Here is a 25169-nt window from a genome sequence, read left to right as displayed (position 1 = left end):
TACCCGAAGCCATGTTCCTTTAGTTGAAACTGTAAGGGCTTTCTTTCGGTTCTTTAAATCTAAATCGACACCCTGATTCTATATTGAACACATCCAGAAGGCCGACTGAATCAGTATGCGGGGATGTGCCAGGAAGTTGTTATTCCACTGTCACCAACATGCTTTGTAATTACATGTTGTTACCTCATAAATTTGCCTTCCAGAGGCAATTTACTGCAAAATTTCATTTTCACTGACTCAAAGTCAAAAATCATTAAAAAACCTTCTGAGGAAACCACACAGGATTTAACTTGGTAGAAATTAGGCACTTTTTATGATCAACTGAGGAAATAAGTGAGAGCAAGCACGGTTTGGGTTTTTCATTATGCCTCTCCAAAGATTTGCAAAGTGTTTCTGCTCTGACTGAGCCACACAATCTTTAGCATATAGGGAAAACACTCATCAAATCTAATGTTTAACAGGCGCATCTGAGAGCTTCATTTTGGAGAACTTACTGGAGAAAAATAGAAAATCATTTGAATTGTACACACAAAACTTTAATTGGAAATTCTCACGACAAAATTGAAAAGTAAATTAAAGAGGCTGTAAACAGATTGCGAAAGCATGAAAACGCCACGTTTCACGAACATATCTCGAAAGCGGAGACGAAGAAACATGAACTGGGTGACCTGTTTTTCTGTCAAATCACAGTGAATTAACCTCAAATACAACAGTAGCTCAGCGTATGCTGTACGAGATACAGATAAAGTGCAGATCCATTATGGCATTTAGGTGTCACATGAGCATTTTTGGTAGCCATTTCCTCAACTGACTCTTTCTCTGCTAATGTCTGAGATACATGTTCACATGTTATTGCTTATAATTGTATGTGTCCAAAAATTGCTAAGGACATTTCACAAGAGTGTGATTGCATCTTAATGTGACTAAATTATTAATCCTACACCGGGAAAATGATATCTCTGAATTTTCAAACCGAGCATCTTCCTGTTTTTGATGGGAAAAAAAAAAAATATTGGGGTGATTTTAAGGCATTTACTTGAGCTCTTGTCTGTAATGTTTATGTTGTACTAGTGGCGAGTCTGGAAGATAGAAATATTTTGGCAATAAATAATATATATGTAACATCCACATTTTTATGTTTGTGAATTTCCTGGAACCGGATGTCAGCATGTTGTGGATAAACTGTAATATTTTTTACATGCAGTCTGTTTGAGTCTACCATCAGATGCGTTAACCATTCAGCATGTATGCCAATGACAACTGCATTTGTCTATTCAACATATAATTTATGCAAAAACCTGCATGCAGACATGCATGCATGAATGTATGAAACAATCAAATCTGTATTCCACGTTAGGAGATCTGGTGCATGAATGATTAAATGAGATATTAAAGCGAAGAAGAAAATCCTTTCTCCACCCTCATTATTCACTCCACTATGAATGTGTTTGACAAGGTTTTTTATTTTTAGTGATCAAGGGTCCTCGCTGAATTTATTTGACTATATGTATCTACAGCATATGGCAGTCGAGATAAGAGCTGGTTAAATCTTCCAGATAGAGAAAAGGAGCTTCGGTGCTTCTTTTTCTTTATCCAGGAAAACCAACCATTCTTCAGGAGAAGAGAGGAAATCTGTTCGGTCTGCAGGAGATGATCCGTTTCAGTTCGTCTGGTTTTCATAAAAACACAGTTAACATCATGTCTTAGGCAAATATAAAACTCATCTGCATGTTGATGTCATTAGGGCTTTATTAATGGCATATGATGAATTTTGTTTTGAATAAAGCTGCTAAATTTTATGAACTTTTAAAAGAAAATGTACAAAAACAACAATGAGCTGTTTATTATAAAAGCTACAAACTTAATTTATTTTGGTTTCTGTGAGACAGAACTCATTTACTTACAGTTTGTCATCTAGTTTTGTTAGATATATTACCTCTGTGTTTCTGTTTAAGTCTTCCTTCGATAGATAGATAGATAGATAGATAGATAGATAGATAGATAGATAGATAGATAGATAGATAGACAAAGGGACATTTTTACATCTCTTTTACAAAGGTGACAACCCTCTGATGTCACCTACTGCTGGTGTACTGCTGTTTTGAAACCTCCAGTCTGGTACTTTGGCCGTCGCCATCTTATTTTGGGCCCGAAGTGACCACATTTGGATGAGCTGGGGAGAAGCGAGGGCTCTGACTGAAAACCCAATTATAATATACCCACCGACTGACACCAGAAACCTGACTGCATCCCAGGCATGTCGATCAAAACAGGCCTGCCCCAAAACATATTGCTTTTTGAGGCCTAATATGGCATGGCAGTCTGTGACTAGAAATCGTGTAGCTTTCACGCCTAGACAGCCCAAAGCATGGCTACCTCACGTTTTGGTGTATTGGACGGGCGTGTCTATTTCACGCTTTGCCGTGATACAGAGTTGCACTTGTGGAAATTTTGTGGGACATTTTATTTCAAGAGAGAAGTCAATGCTTTTTTTTTTTTTTAAAGGGAGTCTATTAAAGTTTTTTTTGGTAGCCAGCCCCTAGAGGCCCTAAGTGGAATTTAGATCCAGTAACACAACTTTACATAAATGCTAATGTGTTTAATGTTCTGTATGTAAATTTGTTTTTTAAATTTTATAATCCTGATGCCAAAGACAAAACTAAAACAAAACTGGGTGTCACATTTCTATCTCTCCCTCTCACTCAATACTGAGTGAAAGCTGATAATAAACTTCAATCAGTATTCATGAATACACAATGACTCTGCTATAAAGCTCGTCATAATGTGTTTGCCAGGTTTCAAAGTGCTCGACCTTTTTACTTTTCATGCACTTTTGTTTTGCTGTGAAGTTTGAAGCCTGTTTATCCTCTGTTCAAGATTTAGACATTTCTATTATTCACGTCCCTGATGAGGCTACATGATCCCATTAACTTCAAACACTGGCAGGCCACATGAGGTGCCAGCGACAAGCTGTCTGTGAGGAACTCTGTGTGCTCGGGACAGTAAGCCACTGTTAAACCTCGTTTATGACGCTATATCACCGGCTGAACTCTAAACAATGATGCCTTCACCGCTCTGTTTTAAATATATGACATTTGGTTATGATATCGTAGCACATGTCTGCCTTGGACATTATAAAACACAAGTTTAACAATCATCTGAGACCTGGACAGACAAAACAAGTATGACAGGCTTGTTCACAGCTGCTGCAAAACATTTGACCCGTTCTATTGATGATTCAAAGACTCAAACCGAAAACCACTTCGCATTTAAGTGTACCTGCTCCTTCACCATCTGGTTTCAGTCATGTCTTATTTCATTTCATATCTGTTGGATTGTAACAATTTAAGTCATCCCTTCGCTTCCCATCCATTGCTGTCATCTGGTCAAATGTTAATATTTCCATACTACTTTGCATTGAGATCATATACCTGCAAAACTAATGGCATTCACATCACCTTCAGCTGTACTTTGTGTTTAATGCCATTAACGAAGAGATCGAGTGCTAACGTGCTAAGATAAGGCAGAGAACAAGGTAAAGCTGATAAAAAAAAAAAAAAAATCAACATGTTAGCTAAAAGCAACATGCTTTTCCACCTATAGCGAAAAATATGATTTTCATTTGAAATGGATTTAAAATGTAAATTCTAATGAGGAAGATATTCAAATGGAAGAATCGGCTAACGGGAGCCACACGTTGTTCTTTACCGTAAAGTATTTTGAGGTGTCTTTGTAGTGATTGAAGCTGAGGCAGCTCAGCATTTGTTGAGCATGGTTGAGCATGGTTGTGTATGAGCGTATTAAATTAATTCTGTACTTTGTGCATTTGTGCCGACAGGGAAATAACGCTCAATTCACATGGGTGAGTTTGGGGTTTTTCCTTTTTGGGAGAATGCAATTGGTTTTTGTAACAATTTGACGGAAGCAGTTTCATTAACAAAACAAACGCAGCCACTCCTTGTTCTGAACTTACCAAAGCATATCGGCTTTTGAGTGCCACTCCATCCGCCTCACTCGTCCACTCAAATGAAGTCCGGACGCTGCATGATTCACTCGACCAATGAATAAGACAGAAACAACCTGGGCTGATTTTGACGTACGCTACCTGGGAGTTCACAAAGTCAGACGTCACCTGGTAGCCTGATATAGACCGGGGACAAAAGACGCGGATGAAACCCGAGCTCGCCAGCTTTCTTTCTGTTACCATGACGACAGCAGCCGTTTCCAGTAGAGAGAGACAGGAAACAAAAAAAAAAAAAGAAAAGGCTCCGCCCACAAGGGGAATTCACAGAGCTAACCTGGCAACCCAAAATTATTATAATCAACTTGCTTACAAGGGAACATGAAATAACCAAGTGGTAACAAATGGGCCTTCCTCGAACCCCCGCAACCCTCTTCCGCTTTCTCTTGTCTACTAATTCATTCCCATCCCTGTCCTGTGTGGCCTTTACACAGCGTGCATGCGGTTCAGGGTGTGTTGCTGTTGCTGGCAGGTGTAGAAGCAGGTTGAGCAGGTTGCTCCCTGAATGCCACTCGGTTGGGCCCTCCTCCCTCTTTCCCTCCCTCCCTCCCTCTCCAGGCTGACTGCTGATTCACTCTCACGTTGGCAGCTCAGTGAAGAGATTTTGTTGCCTGTGCACCTGTTCTCATCTGATACAGCCTAAGCATAAGGTAAGGATTTACTGAGGAAGGATTTAATTTTTGTCGTTGTCTTTTACTGTCACAGGAAACGTGTAAAGCTAAAAGTGGAAGGAGGTTTTTTTTCTAAATACGTTCAATAAGATTTAAGTTGCTGCTTTATTTTTAAGTAATTAAATAACTCACCAATAACCTCTTTTTTTTTTTTTTTAAGATATTTTAATATAAATACATGACTGACAATATTTGTTTTTGTTTGGCAACTGTAACCTGAATAAGTTACACTTAAAATGCGTATAATGTTTCATATTTGGCTCTACCCGGCAGGTTTTGTTATTGTTTCCTGTTTTGAAGGAGTAAAAATAGAATATCGGACAGAAGAAAAGCTTCTGTTTTCACTGTGAGAGTAAAAACAAGTTTGTTGCTAAGTGTCATAACATCACAATGACAACTGACATACATAACTGAAGGACCTTATATAACCCAAGCAGAGGAATACACGCGGCAGTCACTTTTACAGTGATATAAATACAAAAAGTCCCTAAAACCCTGAGTGCGATGAAATATGAACTTTGAAAGTGTGGTGGAGGAGCTCTTCATCATTTATAAAAAACAATACAGCACTAAAAAAAACACTCCATTACAAGTTAAAGTCAATCCAAATTGTACTTAAACACACATACACACACACACACACATATATATATATAAATAGAAGAGGCTCAGAAAATCTAAACTTTCAGTATCATCACATTATTGAATCTTATTGAGGTGAAACTACTTGTATCTGCTTCAAATGCTGCTGGACAGATAAATATGTTGCAGTGCATCGTCACTATTAACTGGTCGAACGTCATACATGTTAAATCTTAATTTAAAACGAAACTGGTGACTTGAACTGCTAAGGTAAAAAGTACAGTATGTCTTTCTGAAATGTAGAAGAGGAAAATATCGAAGCAGAATATGGAGTCATGTTAAATGTTAAAAGATATTGAGGCGGTACATACATAAATGTAACATTGATTGCAGCATATTAAGAGCAGGGGGGGAGCTTTGAAAAGCATAAATGCTAGATAATTAGTGTCTGCATGCAGGCTGAAGGAGTTCAGAGTGTTTACAGGATGTGTGTTTGTGTTGATTTTAATCTATGTGTGTGTGTGTATCGGTGTGTTTATGTGGGACCGGATGTCTGTAAAGTCAAGGCTGACAGAGTTGTTGAGGTGATTGCTGCTCCAGACTCTGACAGACCGGCAGAGTGGGAGATCTTTTTTACCGAGTGCCAAAGGGTCAGAAATAAACGTCTCTCCCGGTGTCTTTCACCTGCTGCAGCGTTCCGACTCGTCGGCGGGACGCCTCGGTGTCAAACGGCCTCTCAGTGCAACGGACAGTTCACCGCTGTAATTTCTAGAAATGGGCTGGAGAGTTGTTCCACACAGCTAGCTATGCCCAGCGTGTATGGGGGATGCGAGAGCGATTTGATGGACAGCAAGTGACACGTTTACACAAAACAGGGATCTCGGTTTGACATGAAATGGACCGCGTGTGTCATACGAGCACAGAGTAATGTTTCCAGCAGATATGAATCAGTGTCACCTGTAACATTTAAAGTCATCGTTTACAGTCTGGTCTTTGTATGATCCCAATTATCTCCCCGCTGAACACGTACTCAGTTACACAGCAAAAAAAAAAAACCAAATCCAAACAAATTTGTGACTCTCCTGAGCCGCCTGTTAAACTGGTTCTGAATTGGTTTCATTTACACTCGATTGTCAGCGGGCCTGCAGCACCAACATCGAGCTTTTATCCTCTACAGAGTCTTCACTGTAGTGGGATTCATTATTATTATTATTTAGTCATTAATTCCATATGATTTTTTTCTCGAGTTGTTGCCTTAAATTGATGATATATAGTCAAGTCACAGACAGGGAATGTGGACAGGAAGAGAGGGAGGGAGGGAGGGAGGGGGAGAGAGAGGGGGGAGGGGTGCGCGTTTAACCCCAAGGCTGAGTCTCTATTCAAAAATCAACTTGCATTTCATGACTGGAAAACAGCGGATAAATTAGTTTTTTCATTTCATAACTCCAGTTTATTATTTTCTTTGCTGCACTGCAGTAAACTGTAAACAAAAAAACAGTGAAACATGGAGTGTGGATGATAAAGAAGCTGAAACAGAAACCACAGATGAACATTTCTGGCTCATTGGCCATTGATAATCAATACAACTGCGCATTTCCCCATTTATTTCAGAGAAGAGGGAAAAGTTTGAGTTTTTTTTTCAATAACTCCCAAGAGTGCTTTCGCACATTGTTTGGCCCGAAACTTAATAGCAGGTGTGAAAGGTGCCAGAAGAGTTGGTCCCCGGTCTGGGTCAAACTAAATCATGGTTTGGTTCGTTTGTCGAGAGAGTATGGTTCGAAATTTCATATCAGTTGCAGTAAGTTAAGGGGCAGGATTTTCTCACCCGTTGAACAATAGAAGAAGAAAAAGATCCGGAAGAGAAGTAAAATTGAGCCGCGGTAGGACATGAGGAGACGAGGAGACAAAGTATTGAACTGCAATTTGGTCAGATGAAGTCAAAGTCAACCTGACAAAAGGCATAAAGATGTTGACGTTTCTGAGAGGAAAATAAAAGCCGGTAGTTATGCCATAATAAGAACGATAGTTTAGTTGCAAAAAAAAAAAAAAGTCTGTTCATTCATTTTTTTTCTGACTAGACAACACAAAAAAAACCTGCCTGACAAACACTTGTCTACACTTGTCTACAAACCAATCAATGTTAAGTATAGGGAGAAGAAGCCCACGTCGGTGACGACGACAGGACGTATTTCTTTACTTCTAGAGCGCTGGCAAAATTGTAACGTGAAACCAAACCTACCTGCATGAAATGTATACCATGTAACAAAAACATGAACCTTGGTTTTGATCGTGGTCTGGACCTACAGGTTTAAAAAGTCCCTAAAAGACGGTGGATCTAAGTTGTTTTGATTGAATAAACAGATTAATTGTCCACTACGGTTGACGAGTTTACAAGAAAAAAAAACCGTGTTGTCTATTCAATTCGTTTCAGTTCATTAGTTGTTGATTTACTCAAATGAAATAAATATGCCGACGTAATAACAGGTAAAACCAGAAAGCTGTGTTGCTGCGGGCTCCAACGTTACACATTGTAGACGGAGCATTTTGCACTGATTATAACAAGGATCATTTTAGAACAAAGCAGCCAATCAACAAAGTGACGCACAGCTAGAGAGCCCTGCAGGGAGCTGCAGTCATTTGTGTGTTGGAGTGAAGCCGAGGGCAGAACACATAGCTCACAGGGCACTTGTGTGAGTTCACGCTGTTAAAAAGTCACAGATCTCACCGGAGATTGCGTCGGGACGATGTTGAACTGTCTAACAGCTCGGGGACTGACAGCAGAGAAATTCACCAACAAACTCCTCATATGGTAGTCGGCGATGTGGTGTTCACGATGCCGTCAACCACCGACTGAGAGTCGGGACAGGATTAGCTCCTCGAGGATTTTCATTATGACTTGTGTCAGTGCAGCTCACCTGCAGCATTAAAGCAGGCAGGTCTTTTTTTTTTTTTCCGGCTCTGTGAAAATGGGAACAAAACAAACAGAAATGGTTTGTTGCACTTTGAGTGTAAAGAGCAATGGGTTCAGGGAGCTTTTGAAGGCTGTGATGAACACGCGTGGGGCCGTACTGATGGTGCTTAACGTGGGCAGGTGCTAAGAAGACTTCCAAGTTACTGGAAGAAAGCAGAAAATGATTAAAACAAAATCCTCTTTGAGTTATTTTTTTTTAAAATCAAGAACGCTTTTTTGTTTGGCCTCCAGTCTTTTTACATTTTGAAAAATATAAATATCAAAGTACCAAAGAAAAAAAAAGAAGACATTCAGGGAAACCACTGCAAAATTATAGTTATTAAAAAAATGTTTTATTCTTTAATGCAACAAAATAACGATTATACTCTCTTTATTAAAAGGGAAGGACTTGTAATTATTACATTTCCTATCATTATTTAGTCGAATTGTTACCCTGGGCATTGGTTTGGCGCAATGCCAAATAAACAGTGAATGCATCTTTGCAAGTCGCCCACACTATTTTATATCTACCTGCCCAGGGACTGCAAATGGAAATGAGCTCATAGCGAAATGTGGTACAAAGCATCTTTCCTCCTTTTGATTAATGTATTTTGTGCATGGTCCCTGTTATAAATCACTTAAAAAAAATAATAATATGCATAATAATCTTTTACATATATTGTGAAAAATGAAGGTCTTCTTCATCTGCAGGTATTCAGTTTCTGAGCAGCTTGTTGCTCTGAGCTGTTTAAATATCAGGGATATTGTTCACATATTGTAATGTACAGCTGAGTTATGCTAAATACAGTATCACGGTGACAATAACTGTATATAATGAGACAATGTTTTCCACAGCAGTAATTGTTGCAACTCTGCAGACGTATTCAAATTGACAAAAATGTGTCCAGACTTCCCATGCTTGCCTGTTCTGGAGCTCTCAGCTCTGTAACATGGGCTTCATTAAGAGATGAATTTTACTTATTTACCAGCAGAACAATAGATGTTCAAACTCACTGTCATTTTATGCTCTTTAATGACTCCTTGTAAACTTCACGGCTCATTTTTGATTTTGGAAAGAGCATCCGATGAAGCAACTTTAACTTAAAGTTCACTTACATTTTTTGCTGGCGCTTTTCAACATTTTAAGATGCAAACCTGTCATTTCAACTGTTAAAACAATGTTGGAAAGAAGTCTTAAGAGTGGCCAGAATCATAGATGGTTTGAATGTTTCATGAGAACGGAGCAAATTAGATCCACTGATGATGGCTTCCAAACACGCAAGTACACCTCGGGTATTTATTGAGCTCTCACTTCTGAAGTACATTTTTCAAGTGAGAATCTGTCTCTAATCAAAGTTTTGCACTTTGAATTCAGCAAAGTATTAAATGTATTTCAAGCAGTAAGATAATGTTGTGTTGTCTCTCATGTGTTTCAGAGTGAAACCAAAGGGAAAATGAGACATTTAATAATCCCAGCAGGCCTCCTTCTGCTCGTCCAAGCCTTTCACCTGGCATCACTTCAAGATTCTACCAATTCTCCGGGGCGTACGATTGACAAAGGCTGGCTCCGCGAGCTCACCAAAAATACAGCTGGAAGCCAAAATGATGTGTTAACAGAAGAGGCGGAAGATGATCAGGGAGGTGACGCAATGGAGTCGGGCACTGATTACAGCAGCGGTATACCATCTGGATCCATGGTGTTAACTTCTGAAGAAGACGACGTGACTGGTAGGAGGGCAAATGAAACATCGGATGATCTGAATATTCTCACGACCACTCTGCCTCCTTCAGTTCAAAATGGTACAACCGAGCAACCCGAGTCACCAAACGCCACAGTTTCTTCTCTGACGACAACGACTACGGATCCCGCAAACTCCAACCAGATCAACGTGACGGAAGCTGGGGAGGAATTTAACTCAACGACGACCCCGCAAAACTCCACCAGCATCCTTGATTTCACTGAATCTCCGGAGAGCAACGCAACTACAACACAGCAACCCACAACAACACCAGGCGGAAATACGGAGATGACCAACAGCACAGAATCTGCCAACACCACAGAATCTGCCAACACCACAGAATCTACCAACACCACAGAATCTGCCAACACCACGACCTCTGCGACAACCACGGCAGCGGCGCCGGAGATGACCGAGACATCCACCGCGTCGACCCCGACAACGGTGTTCTCCTCTGAGACCACAGGAACGAGCCCTGCGACGACAACCGCAGCTGCTCCAATCGCACCTGAGGGCGCCAACAAGACGGACAAGGGTGAAAGCTCAGGGAGCAGCGCAGAGAGAGGTACCGCTGCTGTTTCAGGTGTTACGCTAACTGATGTACAATTGTGTGTCCAGAAATGTCCCTTTGTCAAATTCCAAGACAATTCCGAAACAACTTGTGTCAGCAAAAAAAAAAAAAGTCCCAAATACTTCAGAGATCACCTTGGTTTAAAAGAAACAACTTCGTTCATTCATCATGAGCACAAATATCACCGTTGCAAGTTTTACACGTCGCCTTTTTTTTTTTCCGCCCTTTCGCTGACCCACATTTGCCTCCGTCTATTTTCCCACTGGCAGAGGACAAACGCCCCTTCTTTCAAAGGCAAAGGTTGGATTGGGTTTCAGGTGCTATCGATGTGGCCACTATGAGTGAAGGGGTCCATTACAACCACCTTCTCAGCAGGACAATGAAACCCTGTTTTAGTTGCAAATAAAAAAAAAAAGCCCATAAAGGGACCGAGGTCAAAGATACTTGTGCAGCCTCTGTGCAGGGGCGTGAGACTAGTCTTTGGTGTCGACCACGAGATCAAGACGATAGGAGTGGAGAAGGCCGCTTGTCATACGGTGCGCACAACCAATCATTCAATCGATCTATCTGCCGTATCTTCTCGAAAAGCTGATTTAAAAATATATGTGGTAATAAAGCTCAACACGACACCACGGCAAGAGGGGAAGAAAAGGTCTTTAGAGGGGCTGGCGCAGAGTTGGGATTAAAATGAACTCGTATCACTTGGACAGATGTGCCAGCAGGACATATAACACTAACAGACGATAGCAATAAACAGTGGGAAAACAGTTGTGAAACTGTGGGCAACACAAAGGAAAAAAAAAAAAAAAACGCTCCACAGTTACCATGACAGGCACAGCGTGGGCACAAAAACTGTACAAAGGCACAGACTGTTGAGTACAGATACACATAAGAGTCTATAAATATGAGCCTGCAAGAAAACTTTGTTTTTTCTAACATCAATAAACACAAATTGTCACTTACTCAAGGTTCACTTGACTTTACCCGACTACAATATATACAGCCGTGTCAGCAGCTCGGTGGGCAGCGCTTTAAGCTAAATGCTAAAGTAAGATATAATGTTTACCGTCTTCGGCTTATTAGTTTAAAGTGTCGACGTGTTTTGTGCTAATTAGAAGCAACTAAAGACAATGTACAACAGAGACTTATGGAAATGTCATTGGATCGATAGAAAGTTAAAGAGATATAAGAGATGTAAAAAAGTTGTTTTGCGAGTATTTGGTCAAAGAAAATTGTTGAGCGGATTCAAATTTTTGACTTGATAATGGCGCTAGATAAAAAAAAAAGTACCTTTGTTACGTATGTGACATAAATGAGGTAGCTACATTACGTAAGTTAACGTATGTACGCAAGTTAAAACAAGTCAGGTTTGACTTATGTTTTCAAACAGGACACAAATAACGGAAGTCCCAATAAATGTTCATATGGGTCATATTAAGCTACGTCCACATATTAGTTATATATTACTATTATATATTATCATTATTAATATATATTATTATTATTCACATGCATTTATTCTCATGAACGCAAGAGTTCGCCAACATAAACACTTGTCATTATAACTCCCTTTAACAACACACAATTGTTGATATTTTCGGGTGAGGTCAAGTGACGTAAATGTCTGTGCCAACATGGCAATCCATCCAGCAGATAAATATTAACCTCATGGTTAAAAAGTAAGGAGATTACCAAAGCCAGCAAGTTTAATCCTCAAGGCAACATGAATATCTGTATCTGTCAGAGCAGTATTGAGGTACATTACCATTCACAGAGCCACACTGCCAGCAAGGCTATATGAACACCTTTAGATCAAGGTAATATAGATCTTTTTGCAGGTATTTTCACTTCTTGTTAAATATATATCAAATGCTCAAGTGAGAAAAGTTAAGAAAATTGCTTAAAGAGTAACCCGAAATGCTTATTTAAAATGTTTCCCCCCAGTGGAAACAAAAACGACATAACTAGAAAAAATACTTCCACTCATATTTCATTATGTGTATTTTCAAGTGAGGTGAAAAAAAGTGCAGCTGGTAAAAAAAAAAGAAGAAAAGATAGAAATATACTTTATGAAAAATAAAGGCTTTTGGTTCAGTTTGCCCCAGGTTAGGGAAAATTGATCCTGGAAAACTGGTTCAATTGAGCCATTTGTAGATAAACAGAGCCACTGAATTATTTATGTGTGAGTCCTGAAAAAAATACAAATGTAGTATCTTATGTCAAAGGATATTTCTGTCACTTTATTTATTTTCCATTCCTGCTGCCTTAAACACAAACAGTGAACCAAGAGAGAAGAAAAGTTTATCATGTACTTTGTAAAGTAGGAATTGAAAGTCAAGGTTCACAGTTAAACGTTGCATTAAAAGACTAATTGTAAGAATAGAAAAGTTACAAAAGGCCAGTCATGTTAACAGGAGTCTGTTTTTTCCCCCACACCTATCCAGCTGTCATAATGTGACAACACAGATGTTATTGTTTGAAATATATGATTACATCTGTGGTCTATTTACAGAATTGTAAATACAGGACAGCATTGTTATAACAGACCAATGGAGAGTCGATTATGGCATTCAAGTAGTTTTCCGGCGCATTTTACCTTTTCGAGATGTAAAACACAGCCTGCCGCCTGAAAATATTCAAATGTGTTCAAGAAATTATTATGATTTCGGCATGTTAATTGCATTAATTATCACAGCGTAAATTACACAATTCTGACTAATTGGGATGTGTATCTATGCAGAGTGCTGCCACTACAAACACAATCTCCAAAACACGTTTCAGCCATAATTATGTGACAATTAGCTCTAAAAGATGGCAGCTGATATAAATAATTTTGTTCTTGACAAATTATTTATAACCCCCTCCAACCCCCTCATCTCCTAAAACGAAGGTTTGGCATCGGACACACAGAGGAGTCGAAGGCAGGGAGCGTGGGGAGCAGTGCTGGGAACGGCGGTGGCCGTGGCCTTCGTGGGACTCGTGGCCTACGTCATCCTGAGAAAGAAACGCCAGAAGGGTTTCTCTCACAGGAAACTGGTCGAGGAGTTTCCGTCAGACCCAGGTATGTAACTTCTTACACGCCTAGATTGCATGAAACATTTCTAACGCTTTCTAAAAATGTCTGTATCTACATAAAAACAAAACAACAACAACAACAAAAACACATGGAAGGTGGGCGGCAGATTGCAGACAGAACACTGAGCTAAATATAATGACCTTATTATTCCTTCATAATTATACACAATAACTCACTCACATGCTCAGCGACTACTATTTCCCACGAGATAAAAGTTTCTGGGCAGGAATGTCTCGAGCCGATCTCAAAGATTGGCATCAGGGCCGATCAAAGCATTTTTTTTTTATTTTGAACTGATCTATATCGCCTACACTGAGCCATATTTAGCGTGTCGGAGGACGCAGTAGTGTAACCCATGCGTGCAGTTAAAATGTGTGCAGTCTGTAAATATTTTTAAATGAAAAATCAAATCAGCACAGCAGCCACTTGTAATGTCTGCAATGCAGCATTTTGCAAGGCGGTACTGAAAGAGCTAAATGTTAAATATTATTAACTGGATGGATAGACATTCAACAAAATAGAGTGAATTTGCTCAGGTAACTGTCACAGAGTGTAAGTGTGATTCATATTTGTTGTGACTGTGAATGCTAAAGTTAGTTCTTTGGAATATGTTCTTGCTACAATGCTGCACTAAGTGGAATTGATAAGATACTCGTAAAGATATTGTTTTGTTCATTTACTTTGTTATCCTGTAAAAAAAAAAAAAAGAAAAAAAAAAGGCTATAAATAAAAAAGGTTAAGTAACAGCTTGGATACAGCCACATTTTTCTTCAATCTAAGCATATACATTAAATTGATTTGAATAATTTTAAGGAATTTAAAACTGCAGCTGTATAATAGGGAAATACAAGTATTGGATCATGACTCGGCATCCGCGGATACTCAATATTAAACACTGATTAGGGGCAAAAAAAAAAAACGTGGCCGAGACTTATGCACAAAGCGAATTGTCTAATAGAATAAATAAATAAATCGTTTTCAGAGCTGCTGGTGGGCAGATTTTGTTACATCCAGTCTTTAAGGAAGCTGGGCAACATATTTAGCATACAGACATGAGACAGAGAAGTATTGATCTTCTCATCTGATTCACAGCAAGAAAGTGAATAAATGTTTTTTCCAAAAGTCTCTCTTTTAGCCATTTGTTCCTCTGTGTCTCTTGGTCTCTCTCTCTCTCTCCCTCTTCCATACACAAGCACACACACACACGCACACACACACACACACGCACACACACACACACACACACACACACGCACACGCACACGCACACACACGTAACACATCCTGCTTTAATAAGGTAACCTCACCATGCAAAATAGGATCATGTACTATGACAGTTTGCAATTTGTCTCATTCTTCCCATGAAGTTAGAGGATGATGGCACTTTGTTGTCACAGTTCCCCCTCCTCTCTCCCCTAGTTAACCTTTCCGTCGAGCTCCTGCTGAAATCAAACCGCACACAGGTATGCGCATGAGACTGCAGATCAGGTCAGCTGCGGCACAGGCTTAAAATCCTGCCCGCATATTTAAGATGAGTCACATTCCAGCCTAAATGGAGGATCCATTTTCATACATACTCTTCAAAACAGCTACAGAATTGCAGTCAAAATGAACTGCTTCTTGTAAAACACGCTGGGAACACCCGCCGCCGCTCGAAGACTCCCTCATAAAGCTTTGTTGTGGTAAACAGCTCCGCAGTTTTTACGCAGTAAAACTCCAATATTGTCGAGGGCACTCGGATAAAATGCGTCGCTCGGCGGATAAACAACTTGGCAGTGCACCAGTGAAGTGACAACGTGAGAAAATAACTGCCCACTTGCTGCCGAATATGTAAACGAAGGGCTCAACTCAAACACGCCCACGAGCTTCACGCACAGAAAGTGATGATTAAAAAAAAGCTCGTGAGAGGCAACAGACAGCCTGTCACTTTGACTCTGTGTGCGTTACAGATGTCATTATTCGGAAAACACTGCTAATATCGCTACCCTCAAATTCAAATAATCCAAACAAGAAGTGTTCGGCTACAAAGATGTAAACAGAAGAAGGGTTTGACGGACAGGTCGACAGTCTCATGCTGAAGCTCAGACAGTCTTGATGGACCAATCACAGCCCAGCGAGGAGCTTTCCTTGGTCAATCAAACATACACATCAAGCCATCTCAGAGACCTGGAGGTTCAAGGAGCATTTCTGAAAGCCCTTAATACCTTAATTTGTGTTCTTTTTCAATGATAGAAAATAAATGTTGACGGCTGAAATGACCTCGTGACCTCAGCAGCACCTGCAGGTCAAGTATACAACCTGCAGTACATGTGAAGTACAAGTCAAGCCATCTGTACCAACTCTGTATGAGAAAAAAAAACACTCAACATATTATACTTTTAGATTCAGATTATCAAAATATATTACCAGCCTGTTGAAAAATCGGTTAACTTTCTTTTAAAGTTTTTTTTCTTTTCGTGACAGTGAGCCAACATTTTCTCATCAGATCCTTGTTGGTTGGTGACCCCATCTCTGTGTTGCTGTCATTATTTTGTCATTAGGTGCAATTTATGTCTTTGGTCTACCCACTTACCTCGAATCTGTCGTTTTTACTAATCTCAGTTAGGTGCAGCGATTTCCCAAAATTACTTTTAAAAAGCTGCCCAGTACTTGTAAGTGGAGAGGAAAACAATTATTCAGCAGGGGTAATGACAGCACATCCAGGGAAAAGAGCTTCGTGCTATTGATTAAAAAAAAAAAAAAAAAAAAAATGCTTGTTCAAAATGGAGCCTCAAATTAGAGAAGCCGGGCTCTTTGATTACAGTCGATTTTTTATAGCAGAAGCCACTGTGCAGAGCTGGATTGTAAATAAATCAGTGTGATGTTGCATTCTATGAGTTTGGCCAGTTATTTTGGGAATAAGAACATTAAAAACATCATCATAACACGAGCAGCACTGATGGCGGAAAATACAGACTGCTTTCCTACAATAAAATGCTGTAATGAGCCAATACAAACATTTAACGTTAACTTGTCTAATTTCCAGTTCTCAGATTAGACAACACTGAACCTTTGGACTTGAACTTTGGCGGTTCGGCCTATTACAACCCAGGACTCCAAGAGGACAACATCCAAATGGACAACATTGCAGGACGCCGCTGAAACCGAAGAGGCTCCCGAGACCGACGTCATGAACTCCTTTAAAAGAAAGCCTGCCAGTTATCATCATTGGCATTTGATAGACAACTTATAACGTGGAGTTTTGTAAATAAGACTGTGAGAAAAGTGGCATTTGTGGACGGGAAGAACAAATATATATGTGTAGGTCTGCCGTCAGTCACCACAGATTACTACGCCTTGTGTTGATTAGATTTATTGTACTCACCGAAGGTAATCTGTCTGAAGTACACTACAACAGCCAAAACGAACCGCCAGCCATTTATGTTTGTTGCCAAAGGAAATCGAATGAAGTCTTTTCTAATGAAGGATGCGCTTTGCAGTCGATGAAGGATGTTAAAAATTAATAGTTATTATGCCGTTCGGTCTCATTTTTGCATCGTGAAATGGAGCCACATAATTGTGCTCGTTCTAAAAAGACATCATCATATCAGCAAAACAGATAAAGAGAGGAAAGCAGATTGCGGCTCCTGCTGATGCAAAACGTTTGCAGTCTAAACAACAGATGACGCAGCTTTGCAAAAAAAAAATTATAAATTAGAAGCCACAACGAACAATAGCAGTGAGAAACAATCACCTGCTGCTGCGGCATAAGGTCGGCAACAAGGAGTTAAATTTGAACTGCGCTTTTTTTTAGATACTACACGACAGGCAAGTAACAACCAGAGTCGGAGAATTGAACCGTCGTAACCAAAGACTTGAGTTTGCTTTCTACACTATTGAGGGGGAGGTGGTGGGAGGTTTTGTTATTCATAGGCTGAGGTTTCTGTATTCAGGAAGGGAGTTGTGGATTTGGTCACATACAGAGCAAAATTTGAAAAAAATATGAATCGGTTTTTTTTATTGTTATTTTCCTATAAGTTTGAGGGTTGACAAGCTTTAGCGAGAAAAGTCTCTTATTTGACTGTTACAATTTGGTTGAACAAGAAGGGAACAGGCAGGGATTAACTACACTCTTTGTCCTTCTATGTATCGAATGCCTTTATACGATAGAATCCTATAATATTTCCGAATTGCTCATTTCTACTTTTCCTTACTCTTCTGTTATATTAAGAAACACACATTTAAAACTGTATATGTACAGAAAATACATCTTCAGCTCCGTTGATTCTTTCACTCATCATTACCCGAGTGAAGACCGCGCTCAATCAATATGCACCTCGATTATGATTGATAGGCACCTCCAGCTCGGCCTAAACAGCCAACAAAAACTCTTAAATTAGTGATTTTTGTTTTTGTTTTTTGGTGCGGTTAGATGGTTTCTGCACCCAGCATGGCAAGTCCGCTTTCTTCCTCGCTGAAATTTCAGTCATCAATCAGCGCAGGAAGTACTAGGCCCGACTGAGAGAGAGGAGTTTTGCATCGCAGTGTTGAAGAATCACCGCGATTATGGCAGAAATAATGTGGGCCAGATGGATAATGGGCGACTTAGACATCGGTTATCACCGCTTGTAAAATGAAATGGAACTTGATGGTGCCTTAATAAACTACCAAACCCCCCCCAAACGTGGTTTTCTTTGTTCTGTGATTTCATATCAAATGCTTTTACATGAGTTTGAAGATCATCTGAATAGTTCCTCCAAAGATATCCTAACACAGAGGATTTTTCATCATCAAACACAAACAAATATTTGCACACATTATTCGACAGGCGACGCCTTTTTTCATTCATAACAAAAACTTGCCGTGTTTGTTTTAATTAACCGCAGCAATTTAGGGTGCGATTGTTTGGCAGGGCGCTCAAATCAATTAACTGACGCCAAGTCCTCGATAAAGAATGTACATATTTCTTCTGGGGCGGGGGGTATTGGCAGGTTAATTTACGCTTGTAGCTGCGCCAAATTAATTTAAATGAAATTAAATGATTGCTATCTAAATTGAAGATATGTCAAATTTTGTATTGGCTAAATTCATTTTCTTCAAGCTAACTGGCTGGAAATGAGTTTAACCTACAAGTCATGCTTGTTGTAATAACCCAAATCAGTATCTCTATCAGATGAGCCTCGAGAACAGTTAAACGGTCAACAGCGCTTTACGCTGGAATCCAGTCATTTTTCAATTAACACGGGGTCTTGTCATTGACTAAAGGGGCAATAAGAGAGAATCAAAGCAGACAGATTTGTCTAGACGAAGTTTCTTGAAGACAAAAGTTTCCTATTTAGTTATTTACCGGGTGAAAGCATCTGCTCACTGTGTTTGTACTTAAAAGCATCAGTGCAGTTACAACCTGCCATATTTATATCAGCATTCAGTTCATTTTGGCGTTTGGTGGAACAGTTAATTGTTTCGTGGGTGTTTCAGAGCTACAGGAAATGGTGAGCACCCACCTGGGAATAATGCGTTGTGAATTTTTCAATTGGTGTCTCGTCTACTCTAGAAACGTTACTGAACGTTGTCCATGTGGCTCAGTTGCCACACAGCCACCGCTCAAGATTCTGCTAAAAACGTCATTCTTATATTAACATGAGGCCACAACTTTAATACTCAAAAAGTGACCAATCAAAATCACTGTTAGCTTTTACTTCTCCAGTGAAATCGATGAAGACGTAACTGACTGCAGCTGTTGTCCATTTTGAACATTCTGGAAATTACATACGTTTTTTTTTTTTTATTAAACTTAGAAATGACAGTGATAGCACACACGGCTAACTCACACTCGTCAAGTAGGCCCAGTCAGACAAGTGATGCTGGCAGCAGCAGCAGCAACGCCAGCGAGTCGAAACTAGCCAATGTTAGCACCAAAGCCGACCCTAAAAAAATGAAGGACCGAACGTACCGACTGAAATTGAAAAACACCCCCCCCCCCCCCTCTATGATGGCGATATGTTCTGCAGAAGCTAATGAGATCTGTAGCCTTGAGAACGGTGTTACCCGAGATGGGAATACTGTTAAAACTTGTCCTGACTGTCCCTCTGACATTGTGCATATCTGAGAGGTAATTTTTTAAAGCCTGTGGCGCCTGAACACCTACTTGCGTGCTACGAGGGGGTGAACCACGCTGCATCAAGAACTTGCGCAATAACATCTCCAGATGCATTGTCTTGGGTGGTACTTAATTACTGACAAAATTGACGTAAAATACCATGTGACATCCTCACTCATCCTCACTTGCCTTCATTCTCTTATGTTTCTACCAAGTTAGAAACAGTGGATTTACCAAGTTAAAACTCTGAGGATGTTGAAAATATTGCTACGCTGCCATAAGAAGACAAGTTCCTTGTTGTTCACCATGTTGATTTTTCATATTTGGCTTTGGAAAATGATCATTTCTGATCTCTGAATTGAATGTAATGCAACATTAATCCCATCTCTGATTTGAGCGTTTTCTTATTTACTTCTGGTTGTGATTTAAATCAAGCGGTGGCAGACGAGAGTACACAGGACTACCAGCTGCTGTTGTGAGTTTTGGTAGTCTGATCATGTACCATCACATCAACTGGATCACAACACTGGGTGTGCAGGAGCCAGTAACTCCGCAGGTGTTCAAATAACATGCAAAAAAAAAAAAAAAAAAAAAAAAATTTGTGATGTAATATTAACAAGCCTAGCAAGCTTCCATATCCAGGTGGAATATCACCTTAATAACATGTTAGAGTCCTCTTTCAAATCTGAGTGTTGTGACTTTAAGGAATAGTGTGACATCTTGTGATACATGTGCTTTCTGACTCCTTCAGGACTCCTTCGTGACTGAAAAACAACACATTTCTGAGGGTCTTTTTTAAACCACCCTCACAAACTGTACAACACAGTAGTAAATTAGTAGCTATATGTACCTGTGGGATGTGGAAAAAAAATGAATAATTACTGTGCTGTTTGTGGGCTATACAGGGCTATGACATGCTCCAGTCAGAAGTGCACCGTGGGAGGTGACAACAACTCTCCGAGCAACTCTGCCCTCAATTGTCAGTTGCTGCCATGAAAAACATCCCACATCCACCAGAGACTCGAAGCTCAGACACAGTTTTCAGGAAGAATTCCAAAGAGTGTGTTATCCTATTTTGCACAATAGCAGCAAGATCAGAGATTTCCTCACAAAATAAAGTGCAGAGGATCCAAATTTCAGCTCGACTTTAATGTCATTAATGCACTGATGTTGCGTAATGATGGTATTCCCAGAGTGGAAATAGTCTCTGACATGACTTCAGATGAAAGGAATTTGTTTTGGTTTCTTCTTTTCATCATTAATCATACGCTATATTGATCTTAATGAACAACACATGACTGTAAGAGAACGTCAGCATTTGTAATAGAGCGTCGACGCGTCCTAACAGACCTCAAATTCCTCTAGTTTTTCCTCAGTAACTTGGAGGAATGGTGCGACGAGGTGGCATATGGAGACTGATGTGCAGCTGCTGTTTCAGCCTCTGCTGCCAAACTTGCCTCACGAATCCGTAGAGATAAATTCTGGTAAACGAGGTAACAGCTTGAACTCGTTTGACAAAAAAAGTCAAACACCTGAACTATCAGCACTTAGGAAACATTGACGTCTACATTTGGTGAATTTGTGACACAGAAAGGGAACAAAATGTGAATTATATAAAGATTAAACCGTATTAGAGCAGCTGCAAGTTTTTTTTTTGTTTGAAACTGAAACATTTAAATAGTTAAAGTGTCACCTGTGAGCTTTAAGTACAGTCATGTTGTACTCCAAATGTTTCTCATATTTTCTGAAACTTTTAGCTTAAACACTTATCTGCATGTGATAGATATGAAGAGAGATTTTTTTTTTTTAGTTACATGAAATATGTGGCTCTCTAGCCAACCATATGTCTGACTGAAAAAAACATTAAAAAAAAAGATCCTACTGGCAATATTAAGTACAGCAACTGAATATAGGCTAATTAAAATTACCACAACGCTTGAGACTCTCCTCCTCCAAAAAAACAGCCCTTAAGTCTTTTGCTCGAGCAGCTCATTACGACTCACCGTTATGGTTTAAAGCAGAGGTCTTCAACAGGGGGTGCGCGACCCCTAGGGGGTCCGCGGAGGTACTGCAGGGGGTCGAGAAAGTTTTGGTTGATTAGACAATTTTTCATAATTGTTTGTATTCCCCCCCTCCAATTTTTCCCCCCCAAATTTAAATGTCTTTAAATACACATTAACATGAATCCAACATACTGTATTGTAGCGAATGGATAAATGGAGACAGAAGACGATATCTTTCATTCAGAAATGCACACATTCAGAGACACACAGGAGCTCTCACAAACTGGGCGAGACTTGCCTGGACCTGTCTCTCCAAACCTCCAGCACACAAACAGGAGGACCCGCCCCTATCGCTGCTGAGCCAATCACAAGGCCGCATGTTACATCCTGGCTCTGTCAGGTTCCCCGTGATTGACCGAGAGCCTATTCAGTCCCCAGCTGACTAAGATCCCAGACACAAGGACTCACGCTGCAATATCATTTGAAAAGAAGATACAATAACAAGGTATGTTTATACATGGCACTAGGCCGAGTTTAATATAAAACACAATTTTATACGATGTATATAGTAGGGGGTCCCTGCTCCATCTCTCTATCAGTTTGGGGGTCCTTGGCCGGAATCTGTGAATGGTTCGAGCCACGGTTACTGTTGCCACGATGACAAAGGTTGCGTAACTTTAAGGAGGTAGTAACTTTAATGCACAACACCGTTCACAAGTCATCATTTTAAGCAGAACGACTATCTTTCCCTAATCCTAACTGTTTTGGCAACCCGGTATCATAGCAAAGCGTGAAATAGACACGCCAGCCCACAACAGCAAAGCGTGAGATAGCCACGCGTTTGGCTGTCTGGGCGTGATAGTTACAAGTTTTGACAGTGTGAAAGTTACACGCAAGTAAATGTCATGTGACGCGGCATCATGTGACCAAGTTACCACAGCACAGGTTTTGAGACAAAATACAAAGGACATTTTTTGGCAGCATGTGGAGGCAGGAGTGGTGGCTTATTAGTCACAGACTGCCATGCGGGACGATGAGGTTTGAATCCAGGAGGTGAGTTGTTTTTTATTTGCTAACCCCAACCCACTACAACTCACCAGTTATCAGTCATCTTGTTTGTCCAATCTGTACACAAACAGAAATAAACTATGTGATTATGATTTCACAATCGCTGTGACAATTTACCAGCAAACATAAGGTGGGCAGCAAGACATAATTACACAACATAACTTCTCCTCAAACTACAATTTCCTTTCTTTATATTTGTTATTCATGTACTGGTTTAAACGATGTACAATAGTATTAATTTGTGAGCTTCAGAGGTGTTGGCAGGTGAATATTTTTCCAAAGGAGAGAGCCAGATTAGCCGTTTTTATCTGCTTCCTTTATATGCTACAAAAAGCTAATCACCTCCCGGCTCTGCCTGTGCTTACACACAATTGTCCAATAAAATAGCACTAAAAGAAAATAGGAGACTCGAATAAAAGGCTGGCATAATAGCAATGAAATTATGGACAACTGTTAATGATAAAACAGTGAGAACGATAATTAAACTACAGTTGCTTGAGGAACTTATTTTCTTCAGAATGAAGAAACTTGCCAGCTTGTAGTCAGCGCAGGTGTATTTCAGAGCGATCCACGCTGCATTCAGCCTTAATTGGGCAAACTCATTTTAGGGCAAGCCCACGGGGAATTAGCTTGTGTGACTATAATATTCCCAAAGGTGCGCTAAACCAACATACTGTATGAGTGCATGTGGGTGCGTGAAGCAATTGTTGTGCATTTTAAAGGTACACCTACAGCTCAGACTGTTGTGACATTAAAGGGATTCCTGGGATGTATTTAAAAGCTAACTCCACGGCTTATGACAGAAGAGAGAAATGAGGCCAAACAGCAGGTTAACATTCTGCCTCTGTCACTGTCTCCCTGCACAGGTCGGTGTGCTCTCTGCAGCTTATACATTACCCATGTGTCTGACAGGATATTGTCTGTCAGTGATCTTTCCATGCCGGTTGCCGCTGCTGTTGGGGCGCTGGGGTGGATCTGAAAGGTCAGCGTCCTCCTCTGACAGAGCCCGTACTGGGAAAGATAAACAAATATGAAAGGTTTCCAAATATACAGATGAGACAGGGGAGTGATATTTGCATATACGGGCTATGAATATTGAAGAGAATGACAGGAAGCAGGGTTTTTATTGCAGCTATATGCACCTGTAAACCTGTGTGGAACAACGCAGTGATATTCGAAGCACGATACATTTTTTTGGACAACTTACAGCATCGCCTCCGGGCACGGTTGCCAGGTAGTAGAGGAGTTAGACTTTTGCATAGCCTTTGCCACACTAAGCCTCGCTGACGTGAAACTTGTATTTAACAAGAGAATGCAAATATACACAAACCACCACTCAGTATGAATGCGATATGTTTTTTTCCCTTTAAATCCAGGATTAAAATACTGTCTGAGTCTGAAATAAACATTAAGCTGGGAGGAATTACCTGTAACCCAATACAACTCCTCACAAGGTAGGTTTAGTAAAATGTATATTTTAACAGCACTAACCCCATCAGTGCAGATGCAGAAGTATGTCAAATTCACACCTCTGATGTTTGAACTTTCTCTTTATAACTAAAATACGAGTTACATTTACACTTGCATTATCCCTAATGAAGCACAACACTTCCTGCAAAATGCTCCCATGAACCACCTACAAATAGAAAGAGAGGTGGATCAGAAATGTTAAGAATTAGCAGGAAGTGTTGAATGTAATTGACAGTATTTACAACATTAATCTACAACAGCTGGGACAAGGGAGCTGAATATGATGAGAGCAACAATTACCTAAATTCACAAGCAAAAAGTACTACTGCTTTGCTAAAGGTTTTCTTTTTACAAGTAACAAGTGACCCCCTATTTATCATTTATAGCACTACATAAACATTTATTTAATTGTTGATTTCACTCTCTAATGTAGTTTTAAGTAGATATAAGGGCATTTATACAGTTATTGGGATTGTTGTCTCTGCTTAACACTAGATCATGATTCATTATCTATTTATATCAACTTCCACTCATGGATGCCAACAGAAGGAATTATGATTGTTTTTAGAAATGTGCTACTTATAAATGCTAAAATGTTGGATATAAAATGAACTGAAGAATTCAGGCTGAATAGACCACTTACATGTTTGAAAGTGGGCGGAGATATGCTGGTTATTATGTGAGGCCAACATGTACTATTAAGAGTGATGATAAACAACCATCGACTGTAAAGTCTCTGAAAAGTGAAGCCAATGCAGAGGTTCCTTAAAGTGTAATACCCTCGAGGGCCACTAGGGGATGCCTCCAAAGGTTTTTGGCTCCAATAGACTCCCATTCAACTTCTCTAATGAAATACAAATACAAAAATTTCCACTAGTCATACTGGTATAATTTGCTAAAATTACTCCTTTTGATCAGTGTTCTTGTGTCCCCCGAATA

The 25169-nt window shown here is 39.9% G+C and overlaps 1 protein-coding gene across 2 annotated transcripts; it reads left to right on the top strand.

The window, feature by feature from the left end:
* Positions 1 to 4601: 4601 nt before the first annotated feature.
* LOC138208074 (mucin-15) lies at positions 4602 to 18272 on the top strand. 2 transcript variants are annotated; one of them, XM_069165741.1, is made up of 4 exons: positions 4602 to 4671; positions 9661 to 10528; positions 13425 to 13595; positions 16636 to 18272. In XM_069165741.1, the coding sequence occupies exons 2-4, from the start codon at positions 9679 to 9681 to the stop codon at positions 16749 to 16751; spliced, it is 1137 nt and encodes a 378-aa protein (XP_069021842.1). In that variant the 5' UTR covers positions 4602 to 4671; positions 9661 to 9678; the 3' UTR covers positions 16752 to 18272. The 2 variants fall into 2 exon arrangements, with proteins under 2 accessions (XP_069021842.1, XP_069021841.1); XM_069165740.1 differs by having other exon boundaries at positions 9661 to 10546.
* Positions 18273 to 25169: the final 6897 nt, after the last annotated feature.

This window comes from Embiotoca jacksoni, unplaced genomic scaffold (assembly GCF_022577435.1).
Source record: "Embiotoca jacksoni isolate LCO1_2020_lvr unplaced genomic scaffold, fEmbJac1.0.p SCAF_35, whole genome shotgun sequence".
NCBI classification, from domain to species: Eukaryota; Metazoa; Chordata; class Actinopteri; family Embiotocidae; genus Embiotoca; species Embiotoca jacksoni.
Note: the sequence above shows the minus strand (reverse complement) of the source record. Positions and strands in the feature narration are given on the sequence as shown.

What these genes read in the sequence shown, in the direction of transcription:
- LOC138208074 (XM_069165740.1), top strand. Translation starts at nt 9,679, where the DNA reads ATGAGACATTTAATAATCCCAGCAGGCCTCCTTCTGCTCGTCCAAGCC. An exon ending in AGGTACCGCTGCTGTTTCAG is followed by an intron (nt 10,547 to 13,424) that starts GTGTTACGCTAA and finishes CCTAAAACGAAG; the next exon opens with GTTTGGCATCGGACACACAG. An exon ending in GGAGTTTCCGTCAGACCCAG is followed by an intron (nt 13,596 to 16,635) that starts GTATGTAACTTC and finishes TCTAATTTCCAG; the next exon opens with TTCTCAGATTAGACAACACT.